This window comes from Vulpes lagopus, chromosome 8 (assembly GCF_018345385.1).
Source record: "Vulpes lagopus strain Blue_001 chromosome 8, ASM1834538v1, whole genome shotgun sequence".
NCBI classification, from domain to species: Eukaryota; Metazoa; Chordata; class Mammalia; order Carnivora; family Canidae; genus Vulpes; species Vulpes lagopus.
In genome coordinates, this window is record NC_054831.1 from 107,182,002 (window position 1) to 107,196,664 (window position 14,663).

Sequence of the window (14,663 nt, forward strand, 5' to 3'; positions counted from 1 at the left end):
AATGAGAAACATATGATGGCTCTAGCTTAGGATGGGTGATTAAGAAGGTAATAATAGTCAAAGCTAATGTGATATAAGATATTGCTGGCCTGAAGTTTTTCTCAAACTTTTAACTGTCTCTGTTCTTCAGGTTATTCCAATCGGTTGCACAGTGCTGCATGGGACAGAAGCAGGCTCAGCAAGTAATGGAAGGGACAGGTGCCAGTTAGATGGAACTGCATCTCTGCTGTAAACATGTCAGTCTGGAGGTCCCACTGCACCAGGTTTATAAACCGGCTGAAGAATCCTTTCAGCTCTTCCTGACTTTCCCAGCCCTTTGGTTCTCGGGTACCTGTCCCAATTACTGTTTGGGTCAGCTTCCTGTTTATGTGGGCACGTTCCAAAGTTTAAATGCATTTTTTTGACTCTTGGCCAAAATTTGGAAGATGCTGTGAATATCATTTTGAACTTGTGTAAATACATGAAAGACAAAACCTTTGTCTGGAACTTCTTGGGTTTGTGCAAAATGTGTCCAAGGCAAGTAGATAAACTGGTACCTGCCCAGCTTGTAATTGAAAAGGCTGTTGATGCCATGCACTTGTCCGGGGACATAACATAGCTCCATGTCTTCTGACATTCCTGGTGTCCCAAAGAATAGCAAAAAAGCCAGTTTAAATATTGTGTAACTTATTTTTTTAACGTGGACAGGGGACCCTGAAAAATCACAAAGTTGTTAAAAATGTGTATGTGCTACTATTTGGTATGCTTAGGGAACATGGGAAGAGCTCACAATTGAGATCCCATGGGTTTTTGTTTTGCCTCTTCCCCAAATCTAAAGCTGACTACTGGGAGAGCATCATTTTCTCATTTCTACTGGAGAACTACCCCCTTAGGCCCTGTGAGATGCAGTCACCTCTTTTTATAAAGGGAAACCAGACCAGGCCTAAAAGTGCCCCTAGCTCTCTCATACTTGTAAATTGTGGGAAAGGGAACTAATAGTGGATGAATTACCCTTCCCTATTATCCCAGTGAATAGCCACACAGGCTATGGTGAACAACAACAAAAAAGTCAAAAGGACCAATACAGCCCCTTTTGTAAGGATTTTGAATGTTTTGTAAATGTATTGGTCCACGTGTTGTATTTTGTAGCCTTTCTAGTTCCTGGGCTCTAGCTCCCTTTCTTGTATGTGTATGCATACTGTAGTCAAAACATTAAAGTCATGACACACATGTGAGTCGTCCACTGTGCCTTTCTCAGTAGCAGCAGCCAGTGCTGGTGGTGAGGAGGAAGTGGACAACCCAGTCTCTCAGAGCCTGGGGCCACTGGAAAACATCACTTCTTACTGAATGATAGATCTTTCCCACTAATCTGGCTGTTTAAACAAGCAAGGAAGTGAATTTTGTACAGTGTTACAACAGTAGGAAATCACTGGAGCAGGTTTCTGTGGTTAAACAATTTAAGAAACTATTTTTCTTACCCTTTTATCCTCATAGTATTTTGATATATACCTCTTCCTTTTAAAAAATATTTAAAATTTATGCCACTTAAAATATACCTTACCTTTAATGACTGTCAAGTTTCATGGCCACAGAAGACAAAAAGGTTCAAGATTAAATAGAAATTTTAATGAGGTTTGAATGTCATTGGTGTCTTAGGGTTTCTTCCCTTAAAGAGGAAACAAGGTCTTGCGGGGAAAAATTTGCTCAAAACAGACCCAGGTCTACTTTCAAAGTCCATGTTATTAAATGCTAGTTTATACTAAAGACCTTATTACTATCACATTTCTGCTAACTCTGGTTCAAACCAAGAACAAAATAGTTATAAAATTTATTGGTCTTAGTGACCAGCAGCGATTCCCGAGTCTGCTATGCCCGGTTCTTACACAGTTCTTAGTTAACCCTACCTAGCACACTATCTTTGCTACTTTTCCTTTTGGTATTTAATAAAGGGAAACCAAAGCAAAAGATGCAAATTTCCTTTTTTTCAAATATCAGTGAATATTAGCTTCAAATAAAGTTCTTCTCGTGGATGTTCCTTCAGGCAACAGGGAACCTGCTAACTTGTCAGTTCCAACAATTGGTTTAGGATCATCTTCTGACCAAAGCGAACCTGTAAGGCCTGCTGTTCCCTCCAGCTGAGTTTGGTGTAGACCTCCTTGTTACTTAGTAAATCTTGTTCAGATTTTAAGTCTGTGGCATAGGTTTGCAGGGTCAACAAAACACTGTCCCGAAGAAGCTGTCTCCATGATGCTTTAAGTTTGGGGATATTTTTGATTGTCAAGCTGTCCTCTTCCCTTTTATTATCTCCCCATCCATCTTGGTCTTTAAACTCTCTGAACTCCTCAGCAGACATGCATAGTACCTAGAAGCAATTGTTGGGCCTTTTGATTAGGAATTTGATTGCCCTTTGTCAATTTCTGAATTTAGAGAAGCCTATTTTGGCAGCTTAATAAGTGTCTTCTCCCTCCATCCCACCTTTCCTTTCTTATCTAGCTTTATCTACCTCTAAACATTTCAGCCATTCTCAGCCCTTTACCTTGAGTGTGGTGGTCAATTCCTCTTCAGTCAGTACCTCCTCACGCCCAATCACAAAGGCTCCCTCTTCCCCAACCATCTCCAGTTTGCATAAGAAATCCCAGCGTTCCAACAGTAAGAGCCTTTCAGCTTCAACTTTTGTTCCTGTAGATAATAATAGTGTGAAAGTCTCCGTCTAAAATCATCATTGCTTTTTAGTCTACGACCCAGTCTCCAAAAAAACAGGGCAACTGCTGCTATGTAAGAGCACCTGGGGTGGGGATAGAGACCTGTCCCACCAGTCTCCCAAGACTGGATCAATCAGACACTCACCCTGTAATGCTGCTTCACGAACTGTCACCATCTGAATGTCAGCTGTGTCATCTATGTTGTCAGGATATGGTTCAGCAAAACCATACATATGAATCAGTTGCCAGTTAGCCATCTGCCCGTAAGTGTTGAAAATTTCATGGCCTTTAGGAATGGGCTTAGTGGCCACCATCCGAAGACAATTCTAGGGTGGAAGGGAGAAGCTGGGACCTGGCCTTTCTTTGGGCAGCTCCATGAAGATTAATTCCCTCTTAGGAAAAGCCTCCCAGTGGGTACAGTTCAACAATGGGACTGATCACATACCTACCAACATTCTATTTTTAGTTCCTATTATGATCCTGTATAGGCACACCTCAGAAATTGTACTTAGGGTTCAGCTCCAGACCACCACAAAACAAGTTTTTTAAAATGCGAGTGAAATGAACTTTGACATCCCAGTGCGTATAAAAATCTTATTGTAGAAAACAGCTTTATTGCTAAACTGTGCTAACCATCTGAGTTTTCTGTGAGTTGTAATTACTGATCAGATCACCAAAACAAATACAGTAATGAGAAATTTTGTACTGTGATTCTTCCCAAAATAAAACAGATGTGAAGCACGTGGTGTTACAAAAATGGCACGGATAGACTTGCTCAGCACAGGATTGACACAAACCTTCAATTTGTAAAAAGCACAATCAATATCTGAAGTATAATAAAGTGAGGCATGCCTGTACAATAGGATGAAAGAGGTGTGATTTAGAAAGGTCAAGTTTAGCCCCATTACTTGATTAGGTAAGTCTCTCTCCTTAGTCATCTTCAGAATTTAAAGCTACTAGCTTTTAAAAATGAACAGTTAAACTCAGATCAAAGTAGGAATGGCAGACAGAGGCTAGGATTAAAAAAAACAGCCATTCCCTAATTGCAAGAACTTGGATCTTTTCTTGCAACTTTCCACAAAGCAAATGGAATTGATACATAACCCTGGTATCATCTTAGATCTGACCTATGGCCATGCCCTTTTCTCCCCCCTCCCCAAAAGTAATGACTGTATAGCTGTTCCAGGCTGCTGTCAGGAGGGTTCCAACACTGCCTTGGCTCACTGGTACTGACTGCTTAGAGGAGCCAACCTTCAGCACCAAAAAAATCATTGCAGTAGCTTAGCAGAGACTTAACCAAAACTTTGTGGGCTGAGGTTTTGTGTTCAAACTATTTGACTGGAATACACAAACTGAAGATACATTAAAAAAAAGCTAATTTCACCTATGCATTTTTACCATGCCAAGAATGGAGCCCACTTAGCCCAACTGTCCCACCAGCATAAATGACAAGCACTGGTTTGAATCAAATGCCTGATCATCCGTGCAATAATAACAACAGCACCTGGGTGGCTCAATGGTTGAGTGTCTTTGGCTCACGTTGTGGTCCCAGGGTCCTGGGATCCAGTCCAGCATTGGGCTCCCCATGGGGAGCCTGCCTCTGCCTCTCATGAATAATTTCTTTTTTTTAAAGGAATAACTAAGAGGGATCCACTCACCGGAGAGTATTCTAGATTGGCATTATGATTGGCTAAGTGGTTTAGTATGTCTGCAGCAGGCACCATCAAAGGGGAGTTTGGCTCCTTTTCATCGTCCTCTTCCTCCAGTGGTTCCTGAAAGCTGCCACAAAGAGAACTTTGCTAAAGCCCAGAGACTGGGGTGTGGTTCAGTGTTCTTTCCCCTCTCATCCCTCAATAGAATTCTAAAGCAAAAAAGTCCTTCGTTCTGCTCACTGACCTGTAGGCCATCACAAGAGCCACAAGCTGGCGGTAGAGATCCAGGGAGCGAACCCTGGGGCTGAAAAGATCCGGGTGGGCTTCCATGAAGGGCAACACGATGGAATAGTATTCACTGCGGATGTTGGCCAAGTCCTTCTCCACGGCCTCCGGTACGCCCGTGCCCTGCAGCAGTTGCCGGCGCTCCTCCTCGGGCCTGCAGGAGACCCCACCGGGTTCCCTTCACACATCCCACCGAGACTAGCGCTTGGGAGCCCTGTCTCCGGGCCAGGGCTGTTTGAGCTAGGCTATGGTGCTGGTGCTCCCCAGCCCTACTGAGGCTCTCACCAGAACATGGGGTGTTCCAAGCGGCCCAACTCCGGCCAGAGCGCAAAGTAGGGGCTCCAGAGCGAGGCTGGGGTCTGCAGCTCATGCAGCAGCGCCAACAGCAGCGGCACCCAGCCCGACTGGCTCTGCAGCGCGCCTCGCTCTGAGGGAGACAGGGAGATGAGAGCCCGGGCGCCACCCCGCGGCCCGCCTCCCCGTCCCGCTCCCGCAGGCGCACCCACCTCGCTCCAGCAGGCCGCCTATGGAGCAGGTGTGCTGCGACAGGAGCGCGGCCCGCGGCACGGCGAACAGCAGCTCCCCGGGCTGCACGCTCTCCCGGGCCACCATACCGTAGCCGGCCACCGTGCCCTGCCGGCTCACCGTCACCTGAACGGGGGAGCGGCCGGTCCGAGCTGGCCTGCGCCCCCGCCGCGCCCGCCCGCCCGCGCCCCCGCCCCGGCCCCCGCCGCCTCACCTTGGGACTCAGCTCCAGCCCCACCTGCCGGCACCAGCTCAGGAAGCCGGCCACCGGGTCCAGGTCCGGGTCGCTACCGCGCACGGGCCCCGCCACCTGAAACGAGCGAGCGCCGCGGAGACGGCCCGCCCCGGGGCCCGCCCCGGAGGAGGCCGAGGCGCGCGTGGAGGAAGTGCTCTGGGTGGGGGAAGGGGCGCGGTGAGAGGGCAGGGGCCTGCGCGAGCGGAGGGAGGGGGCGGGGGGCCGCGCTGCGGGCAGGGTAGGGACGAGGCGCGGCGGGGAGGACCCTGCGACTTACCCGCCGGCGCTTAGCCTGGGTCGCCATGGTCCCGGCCCCGCCGCCCCGCGGCCCCGCGGCCCCGGAGCCCCGCGGCCCTGGAGCCCCGCGCGCGCGCACTTCCGGCGTCTGGGGAAGGGCCTGGCGGGGGCGGGGGCGGGGACGCAGGCCACGTGACGCTCGCCCGGGCCGCGGGGTGGAGGGCGGTCGGGTCCCTCCGGAGGACCCGCATCGAGCGAGGGTCTGAGCCGGGCACGAGTCCTCAGTCTGCCTTCCTGATCTCGAGTCCCGGCCACTCAACTCATCGAACCCGTTTCATTTGCTCCGTAAGAGCCGGTTGTGTGTGCGCGTGCGTGTGTGTTTCCGAGGGGCACGGGAAGAGCCCCTCCGCCGCACTTGCTAGTATAAGCCTCTGGTTTTCATCGTATACATGGGGTTTTTTTATTTACGTGCTTTATTAGTTGACACATAGCAGGTACGTAGTATCTATTGAGTAAATGAGTGAATGAATCAGAAATGGTGGTTAAACACAGGAAAGTAGAATACTGTTAAGAAAATGAAGCAGCGAATATAGAGGGTTTTGCAGTCACACAATGTAAAAGCCAGCTCCCAGCTTGGCTTAATAAGAAGCCTAATAAGATGGCAAATTCTTTATCTTGAGGCTCTGTTTCCTCAGCTGTGAAACAGATTATATACCATGTGGAATTAACGTAAGGATGGGTGGGCACCTGGGTGGTGCTCAGTGAAGCATCTGCCACTCATGATCTTGGGGTCCTGGGATCCCGCAGCACCGGGCTGCGGTTTAGCAGGGAATCTGTTTCTCCTTTTACTTCCCCCTCTTCGCTGCTCTTCCTAATTTAAAAAAAAAAAAAAAAAAAAAAACCAACCAAAAAAACCCACATAAGGATTGGTAAGATAATGTGATAAGAACTGTAAATAAGTGGGGGACCTGGCTGGTTCAGTTGGTAGAGCATGTGATTCTTGATCTCTGAGTGGTCCTGAGTTCAGGTCCCCAGGAGTAGAGTTTTTAAATAGAACTAGAAGTAGAAACAGCAATGGGAACTGCATACTCAGTCCCACCTAAACCCAGGAAGGACCTCAATGCTGCCATCTCAAAAGCTTCCTGTAACGGGCCTGGCGGCACTATACTTGAATTCTTCACTTATTAGTTTGTCAACAGTTAATTAACTCTTTCTATTTGACAAGGGTTTTTATTTGTTTTACATTTTGTCATCTCAAAGTTTCATGACATCAGCCACCAGAATACACAAAGTTAGGTTCTTCACTTTATACAGAGAGGAAAATAATAAACTCCAGTAGAAGTTCACTTGACCAAAGAGACCACCTCTGATGGAAAACCACACGCAGGAAGACCCAATATACACACACACACACACATATATATATATATATAATGTATAGATATTTATAGATATCTCATCTGAAAGAACACAGAAAAAAAAAATCCAAGGTCTGCAGCACTATCTACAGTAAAGAGGGATTAATTCTACCAGCTTTTCAAACAGTCACATTTGATATTCAAAGGAAGCACGTGAATGAATAGAACTGGGCACAGACTAACACTCCACCAGGCTCTAGAGCAGTCTAGTAATGGCTTAAGATTCTAGAAGGGTGTGATATGTGCAAAGGAAAGGTGGATGCAGGTGTCCGCTCAGCCTCAGAGCACCCCACACACAACTGTCCCCTCCACAGCCCTGCAGTTTTCACTGCTCTCTCTCCCCTTTTACTCGTTTCGTTTTGTGCAATTGAGTCTCTGAGACCGGTAGCTCCAGTTTTCAGATTGGGAGATTCTCCCTGTGTGGGCGGGTAGGATGTGTATGGCACAGTCCTAGGCTTCACGTGAACGGGGAGGGGACCAGGGTGTGTGGAGAGCCTTTCTCCTCTGCCTGGCCCTTGTTCACTTTAGGAACCTTCACCTCCCACCCCAGGACCCAGCAAGGGGTCTGGGGGTCCTGCCACTCTGACAGTCCTGAGACGGTGATGTGGGCCTGCAGAAGTCTGCCTTAGACCAGTTCTCTCCAAGTAAACTTCCTTTCTTAGTGATACCCACAGAAAATATTGGCATAGCTTGACCAGAACTCTAACACCGCCATGTTTCCAGTGGCCTTGGACACGCTGCTGTTGATTAGGTTGTCCTCTATGGAATTGGGAATCAGCCACCATGGCCTCTGGCCACATACTGCTTCCCCAAGGCAGGCACCATGAAGTGGTTGGGTCTGCCCAACTCCGATGGGCTCTCCCAGCATTTAAGCTCAGCCCCCAAATCCAGTCCCAATGGAAACAGAGGATCAGGTAACTTTCTACCTCAAGGCCTTGGTACAGACATCGGACAAGGCCAGGAGGTGGTGTAGTGTATGGGCTGAGACAGTCTGTGGGGTTCCTGCCTTTATGGTTCTCTGTGTTCTGTCTTCCTTGGGCAGAGAAACTCTGTTAGTCCCTGCCTGCCCGGCCCACATCACCAGGCCAGCCAAGAGAGCACCAGGAAAACTGCTGCCTGGTAGGAGCACCCCCTTGTGGCTATGGTTCAGATGATTGTCATATGTGCAAAAAGACAAACAGATGTGCTTGGTGGGGAGATGGGGAGAAAGGGGCCTGCAGAACTGCAGGGTGCCTGCCTCCCACTGCTCCCCAGTGTTGTCTCCTGGTTGTCACCTCAGTACCTGAGCTGGACCCTGTGCTCCTGCTGTCCCAGCACACCACTTCAAAACCCCACCCCATCTTCAAACCTGTCTGCCCAAGGGGGTCATCCCATGCTTTCTTCCACCTAGGATATCCTGGATCCTGCCCAGAGAAGGACTCCAGCTCTCTCCTTAGCAAATCCCCTTCCTCCCTGTACCCCGCCCTGACTGTGGGGAATTGGAAGAGGGAATCTAAGTCAGCCAAGTTAACAAGGTGAGCTGGGGTGGGGGGAGGAGCCTCTCAAACCATCTGGACATTGTTCTGCAGCATCTAGGATGAATCCCCTCATCTTTTTAACAAAAAAAGAAGTAAACCCATTTCCTCCCCTTGGCCTTCACAAAAATAAACTAAAAGGGAAATGAGCCGGTGCAAGGATGGCAATGGGACATTGATGCAGGGGATGAGGGAGTGGGGGGCAGCTGGGTGGCTCTGCTGGGCCAGGGGCTTCAACAGGACACCTCCATGGTGTGATTGACCTGGCCCAGGCCCTCGCTGCTTTCTGAGTGGGTGCAGGCCTGCGGGCGGCTGCCATCCACCGAACTGGCACTGGTGAGTGACGCGGTCCGGGAGCGGGCGAGGCGGGTCATGCTAGCCGAGGGCACTGTGGATAGAGAAGGGATAGGCATGAGGACTGGCAGGCAGGGCTGAGTGCCAGCAGGCAGGAAAAGGACTGACGCAAGCAAAGCGGCCAGCAAGACCCGTTCTTCCAACGGCACAGAGGCCCATTTCAAGCCACGGCTCTGGCACCTACTTTGTTAAGCCAGAGGCATGCAGCATCAGCAACAGTGAGCCAAAGAGGTGGGGGGTGACAACTGGCCAGAGCTCTGGCCAGAACAGGGTGGTCCGACTGGGTACCCCTGAGCTGCTGCTGGGATGGGACGTTATTTCCAACAATACCTCCATTAAGAGGATGATGGGATAGGGGAGCAGGACTACTTCTGTAAAGGAGGACAAGGTGTGGTGGCCACAAACTGCCATAAGTCTAGTTTCTGTCCTTATTTGGACTTTGACAAGACTCCTGAGAGCAAGCTCAGGTGGGCAAGCTCCACCTTCCTGGACTCAACTGGCCACCCATTCGGCTCAGGCATGGCTGGGCACCCTTGCCCCTGTGGCCAGGCCCGGGCAGTACCTCTGAGAGGCTCTGGTTCCAACAGCCTGAGCTGTGGAAGCCACGTGGCCCATGGCAACCCAGAAACCAGACTGCTCTAAACCCCACCCAATCTAGAAGCCTCATGTGGGATGCAGCCCACTTGGCCCAGGATCAGTGAAAAAGCAGGACGCTCTTGGGCTTTGGAGGCGAGCAGGACATAAGAGAGTTCCCAACCACAGCAAGATGAGGCCCGGCTGCAGCACCACACAGAGGCAGGAGCAGGGGGGACTGGGGCGGGGGTCCATGCATCAGGGGAGGGGCCACAGGGCTACCTGCTCCTCCACTCAGCCTTCGGTCCTTCAAGTATGCAACTAAGAGAGAAGACAGAGCCAGAGGGGCGGGGCGGGGTGGGGCGGGGGGAGACACAGAACACGGGTGAAGAGTGTGATCCGGGTGAAGAGTGTGATCCGGCAAGGCCGGGGTGTTGCAATGGGTCGGAGAGAGAAGACGACAAGACAGCAGGCACAGAGTGGGCTAGGGCAGGCCCAGAGCCTCAGGAAGCCCACCCCTGCCCACCCACCAAAGTAGCAGCCCCGGAGGGAACCCTGACACCACAGTGGGGGCAATCCTCTTGCCCTCTCTTCTCCAGCCTGGGCTGCAGCGCTGAGGGCCTTGTGTTGACAGGGCTTTCTGGGGCCCATATCTGAGTGCCAGCACCTGCACCCTTCTGGATCTCAGTCTCCCCAGGTACAGAATGGGGGAGGCCTGCACCAGCTCCTAAATCCTGCCCACCTCTTGGGCTGCCTGGTGGTATTTCTCCCAGGGCCCTGAGCATATGTCCCAGCCCAACAAGCATTGCTCATCTCCTCATCTCACAGGTGTTCACTGGGAGCCCCCTGGGCTCAGGCCCAACCTCTGAGTTCCCACTGTGTCCCACAGCTAGTTTCGGCCTCTCTCTGCCCCACTTTTCCACAGAGAGGGGGCGCCTCTCCTGGCTGGGCCCCCAGCCTTCCCCTGCAGGCCTTCCAAGGAGGCACAAGCTCCAGGGACTGAGGTCTGGGTGGAGAGACATTCAGGTAGGGGAGTTCTGCTTCCAGCAGGAGGGCCAGGTATGTGCTGGAAAGGGGAGGAATCAAGTTGATAAGGTATGAGTGTGCTTGTGTGCATGTGTGTATGTGTGCGTGGGTTTTGGAGGTGCTCTTGAGCAATCTGGGCGGCTCATCCCTGCACAAGAGGTGGTTTGGAGAGGGGAGGAGGGTGGGCATTGCCACCCCACAGCCCCTATCATTTTGGGGTCTTCACATATGCTACCCCCAGGCTCAGCTGCCTTCGGCTCTCTCCTAACACCCAGATGGCGCCACGCGCCTTTGTCAGGCCCCAGACTTCAAGACCACTCTGCTGCCCCTGGGACCATCCACCACTTGTGACAAAAGCCCTTCTCAGGTGCTGTAGGTCTGGCAGGGGAGTGGGTGGTGTGTATGACTCACCTTTAGGTAGCCTTTCTGGGCAGGCCCCCACCCCAGGCTCTGGTCCCCCAGGCCTGGAAAAAGAGCCTACCATTTCAACATTGCCATGAGAACATGTCCCACAGCCTCCCCAAGGTCATGGGAGAGCCAGACACAGCCTGGGATCATTTACTCACAACTCAGGTGGAGGTGCCCTAGAGAGTCTCCAGTCATAGTGGGGAGCATGTGGTGAGTGGCACAGCGTCTGGGCCCTGCTGACACAGATCTCATATGCCCCCAGGCTGCTTGGTGTCACCTGCTGCTGCTGGTGCCAGTCCCACTCTGCCCCCTGCCCACCAGTCCCCAGGGCAGGGGCAGGGGGAAGTTAACTTACTGTAGCCCATGCCTTGCAGGAAGTATTTGAAGGCCTCAGTCAGCTTCCCTGGCTGCAGGACAGAGGGACAGTCACATGCTTTGATTGGCTGCCTGGGATTGGGGGGAGGGGAGGCTCCTCCCACCTGGGCTAAGATGAGGGAGGGAGGGCCAAGAGTCTCACCTGTGTGACCTGGGGGAGCCCCCCGGAATCTGCCATCTGCAGGGAAAAGAGGGGGGTAAGCTGGGCAGGGGTCCCCCCACACCTTGCCCAGGCCACCCTGAGCAGACACACTGTCCTGCTCCCTCCTGCCTGCCCTAGGACCCCAGGCAGGCCCCTCCCTGAGGCTGGGCCCTTGGCTGGGGAGGAAGTGGAGGAAGGGGAGGAAGGCCTCACCTTCAGGAAGGTCGTGGTGGTTGGGTCCAGTTTGGAGTTGCACTCCACCTAGGGATAAGGTCAACACAGTAAGGCAGCCCCAGTCCTGTATCCAGGGAGCCCCCCACCCCAGTCACTAAGGCAGGGTCTGTTGCCAGAGCTGGAGGCTGTACTGGGGAGGGACAGCGTGCAGGGGGCAGACACAGGTGGCAACACAGCCCTGGCTGAGGCTGCCCCTCACCAGGCTGCCTTCCCAAAGTCCAAGCCTCTGCAGGTAAGGGAGCAGCCCCCAAGGGCCCTGAGACCCCTGGACTCCCACCCATGGCTGCTGGCAGGGGAGGCCTGGGGCAGGGGCTGGGCCAGCTCCTCATGGGGAGCCAGGGGCCCCCTTGGTGGGAGTGGCTGAGGAAGACCCAGGGATCACAGGGGTCAGGCGGTGAGGTGCGGGAGGGCCAAGCATCGGCAGGAGGCTGAGGCCTGCGCCTGGACAGCGCAGCCCACACCCCATTCCCAAGCCCTCAGACATAGGGAAGGCATACTAGTTTCCGTACACACTGGGGACTGCCCTGGGGACTCCTGGACCCTCTGTGCTAAGGGGGACATGAAACCCCTGGCCGCCTGCCTCCAAAGTTCCAGTGGGAAAGGTTACAATCCCCAAATGCAGTGGGTGCAAGTGGTAGTCAAAGGATGCAAATGCTCAGGAGTTATTTCACAGTGAACGGAGCAAGCTGTAGAGAGGAGAGCTCTGTGTCTGGGCCTGGAGTGGGCGAGGTCAAGGTGGGACAGCACTGCTGGAAGGGAGGGGTGGAGGGGTTGACTGGCAGGCAGGTGGTCTGGCCCCAGCTCCCTCAGGGTTCCATGCCTCCCTCACTGGAAGGGTGGGGCTGTGCCAGGTGGAGATGCTTGGCTCTGAGAGCCGTTAAGTCCGGCATCCAGGGCCTGCGCCGCTGGCCAGAAGCCAGTGGTCCCTTCCCTCCCACTTCCCACCCCCTACTCAGGGTGGCCCCAGACTCACCACCCCATCTTCAGCAGGTGCGTTATCCCCCACCACCAGCATCACGGGGCAGCTGTAGACACAGAGGAAAAGAGCTGTCTGGACTGGGCATGGGGGGCAGGGGCAAGCCGGGGGGTGAGGGGCACTCACCGGAGCGTCTTGGCATTGGGCACTGTTCCAGGCCTGTTAATGTCCAGGTCTCTGCGGCTGCAGGGAGAGGCAGAGGTGGAGGGTGGGCTGTGTGCCCCGGGGCCATAGCCCATCCTCCCACAGCACCAGTATGGCCCAACATCCCAGGCTGGGCCCAGAGTTGGGGCTTAAGGTTACTGAATTGTCTCCGCTACGGAAAAGGCCTCACAGATCCCAGCTGGTAAACAGGGAGACAGGGTCATGCTCTTCACAAATAGGGGGGGTCTTCAGGTCTCCCCTCAGGTGGAACTTCTCAGACCACCCCAATTCATGCCAGGGGGCCCTCGAATTTGGGTCTCTCTCCCCCTTGAAGCACAGTTCTAACATACAATGCCACCTGTGCGTGGACTTCCAGGGTCACAGCAGGAGGCAGGGCCTGATTCTCATTCTTCATTATATCCCCAGCACCATGCACATAGCAGGTGCTTAATAAATATTGGGAGGAGAGAGAGAGGAGGGAAAGCCAGTGGGCTCCAAGGAGCACAGCTTGAAAACCATGGACTTCATCCAACCTCCTCCCCATCTTCCGATGTCAGGCCTGAGCTCAGGCTGTGGGGGTCAGTGATGTTGCCCACACCCCCCATGGCTCCTAGCTGGACAGCAGTGCCCCAACGCAGAAGGCGTGGAAGAGAACCAAGAACCAGAACCAAGAACCAGAGCCTGCAGCCCTGCTTCCCCTCTGCCCTTCAAGGGAGGGTGACCCTGAGCAAGAAGTGACTCTTGTCAGAGATACAGCAAGCTGCTCATCCACAAACTGGGGAGAGCATGTCCCCTGCTGGCCTCCTATGATTGTTGTACGGAGGGGACCCCAACAGAGTGAGCACTGTGTGGCCTGGTGCTGCAGAGCTGAGCTCCACCCCCACCCACCCCCATCGCCAATACCTGTTGTACATGTTCCAGAAGAGCTGCAGGTTGGCCTGGTTCACCACGTTCCCAATTTGCTGCCGGTAGCTCTGCACCAGCTCTGTGTTGCTCACCAGCTCCTCCTGGGGCCCCCCGGGGGATCAAGGAGGGGAAGATGTGCAGTAGACAGGAAGCCACGTGGTCTCAGAGGGGTCATGCAGGAGGGGCAGCCAGAGCAGCCCCTGTCCCCTTCCCAGCAATCATGAGGGTGTTGGGGGTGGGGCCCCATGAAGTGAGGGGAGGGCTCTAGCCAGGGGTGGGAGTAGGGCCCCCCACATCTGTCTCAGAGGAGTAGAGTGAGACAGGGCAGAGGTCACAACCCAGACCCCCTCCTGCTGCCCGGCTGGGAGGGGGACTAGAAGCCTTGGGCACCCCTGAGAGTGGGCAAGAGGCTCCCAAGACCACCAGTCCAGCCACCACCCACCCCCTTACCTGGCTGAAGAGGTGGGTTAGCACCGTATCAGGTAAAGTGCTGGTCAGGCCAGAGAGCTGTGGGCCGGGATGGAGACCAGTGTGAGCGGGGCCCCCTACCCCTGCCCCCTACCGCATCTAAGTGTCCCATGCTCACCTTGGTGGCCGCCCAGTCAATCCAGCCTTTGCCGTTGGGGTCAATGTTCATCAGCACCAGCCCCTCCACCAGGTCGGGAAAGATGAGCTGCCGTGAGAGGGAGATAGGGCTTGGGAAGCGGAATAATGCATAGGGAGCCCCAGTCTTCCCACCCAGAAGGCTGTAAGGAAGTGCTGGGCCTGCCTATCTCACAGGGGCAGGAGGGGCCCAGTCCTGGAAGGACTTCAAGATGCCAGTGGGTCATACAGCTGGAACCTTCCTGGGAACCCCCTCCAGCTGCCCCTGTTTGTCCTCCTCCCCACCTGGAAGCTTTCCAAATTCTTTGATCAACTTTGAACCCATGCCTATCACACTGATTTCCACTCCTTTTAACAGATCTTTGAGGATACTGC

At 53.4% G+C, this 14,663-nt stretch overlaps 3 protein-coding genes across 8 annotated transcripts in view; 1 reads left to right on the top strand and 2 right to left on the bottom strand.

Moving 5' to 3' along the window:
* CNOT1 (CCR4-NOT transcription complex subunit 1) overlaps positions 1–1,209 on the top strand; it is a 66,406-nt gene extending 65,197 nt beyond the window's left edge. Inside the window, exon 48 of the mRNA XM_041767505.1 lies at positions 131–1,209. Coding sequence (XP_041623439.1) covers positions 131–209 — 79 coding nt within the window. The 3' untranslated portion in view covers positions 210–1,209. The remainder of the gene's footprint in view (positions 1–130) is intronic.
* Positions 1,210–1,583: 374 nt separating this feature from the next.
* On the bottom strand, positions 1,584–5,778 carry SETD6 (SET domain containing 6, protein lysine methyltransferase). Of its 2 annotated transcripts, none has more exons than XM_041767917.1 (9): positions 5,656–5,778; positions 5,358–5,534; positions 5,125–5,269; positions 4,904–5,045; positions 4,578–4,772; positions 4,340–4,460; positions 2,827–3,007; positions 2,516–2,658; positions 1,584–2,341 (listed from the first exon to the last, which is right to left on the bottom strand). In XM_041767917.1, exons 1-9 carry the CDS (start codon positions 5,680–5,682, stop codon positions 2,036–2,038), a joined length of 1,437 nt encoding a protein of 478 aa, XP_041623851.1. In that variant the 5' UTR covers positions 5,683–5,778; the 3' UTR covers positions 1,584–2,035. The 2 variants fall into 2 exon arrangements, with proteins under 2 accessions (XP_041623851.1, XP_041623852.1); XM_041767918.1 differs by having other exon boundaries at positions 5,358–5,453; positions 5,656–5,766.
* A 1,051-nt stretch (positions 5,779–6,829) lies between these two features.
* Positions 6,830–14,663, bottom strand: part of NDRG4 (NDRG family member 4) — a 39,806-nt gene continuing 31,972 nt past the window's right edge. For 3 of the 5 annotated variants that reach the window (XM_041767916.1, XM_041767913.1, XM_041767911.1), the window contains 10 exons: positions 14,272–14,358; positions 14,136–14,192; positions 13,683–13,786; positions 12,762–12,818; positions 12,633–12,684; positions 11,639–11,686; positions 11,426–11,461; positions 11,264–11,315; positions 9,757–9,795; positions 6,830–8,935 (listed from right to left, as the gene is read on the bottom strand). In XM_041767916.1, the coding sequence (XP_041623850.1) occupies positions 8,781–8,935; positions 9,757–9,795; positions 11,264–11,315; positions 11,426–11,461; positions 11,639–11,686; positions 12,633–12,684; positions 12,762–12,818; positions 13,683–13,786; positions 14,136–14,192; positions 14,272–14,358 (687 nt within the window). In that variant the 3' untranslated portion in view covers positions 6,830–8,780. The remainder of the gene's footprint in view (positions 8,936–9,756; positions 9,796–11,263; positions 11,316–11,425; positions 11,462–11,638; positions 11,687–12,632; positions 12,685–12,761; positions 12,819–13,682; positions 13,787–14,135; positions 14,193–14,271; positions 14,359–14,663) is intronic. The other 2 variants (XM_041767914.1, XM_041767912.1) reach the window with 1 other exon arrangement.

Coding starts and splice junctions, on each gene's coding strand:
- SETD6 (XM_041767917.1), bottom strand. CDS start 5,682: ATGGCGACCCAGGCTAAGCGCCGGCGG. Junction 4,773..4,903: donor TTGGAACACCCCATGTTCTG/GTGAGAGCCTCA, acceptor GGTCTCCTGCAG/GCCCGAGGAGGAGCGCCGGC. Junction 3,008..4,339: donor CCAATCTAGAATACTCTCCG/GTGAGTGGATCC, acceptor CTTCCACCCTAG/AATTGTCTTCGGATGGTGGC.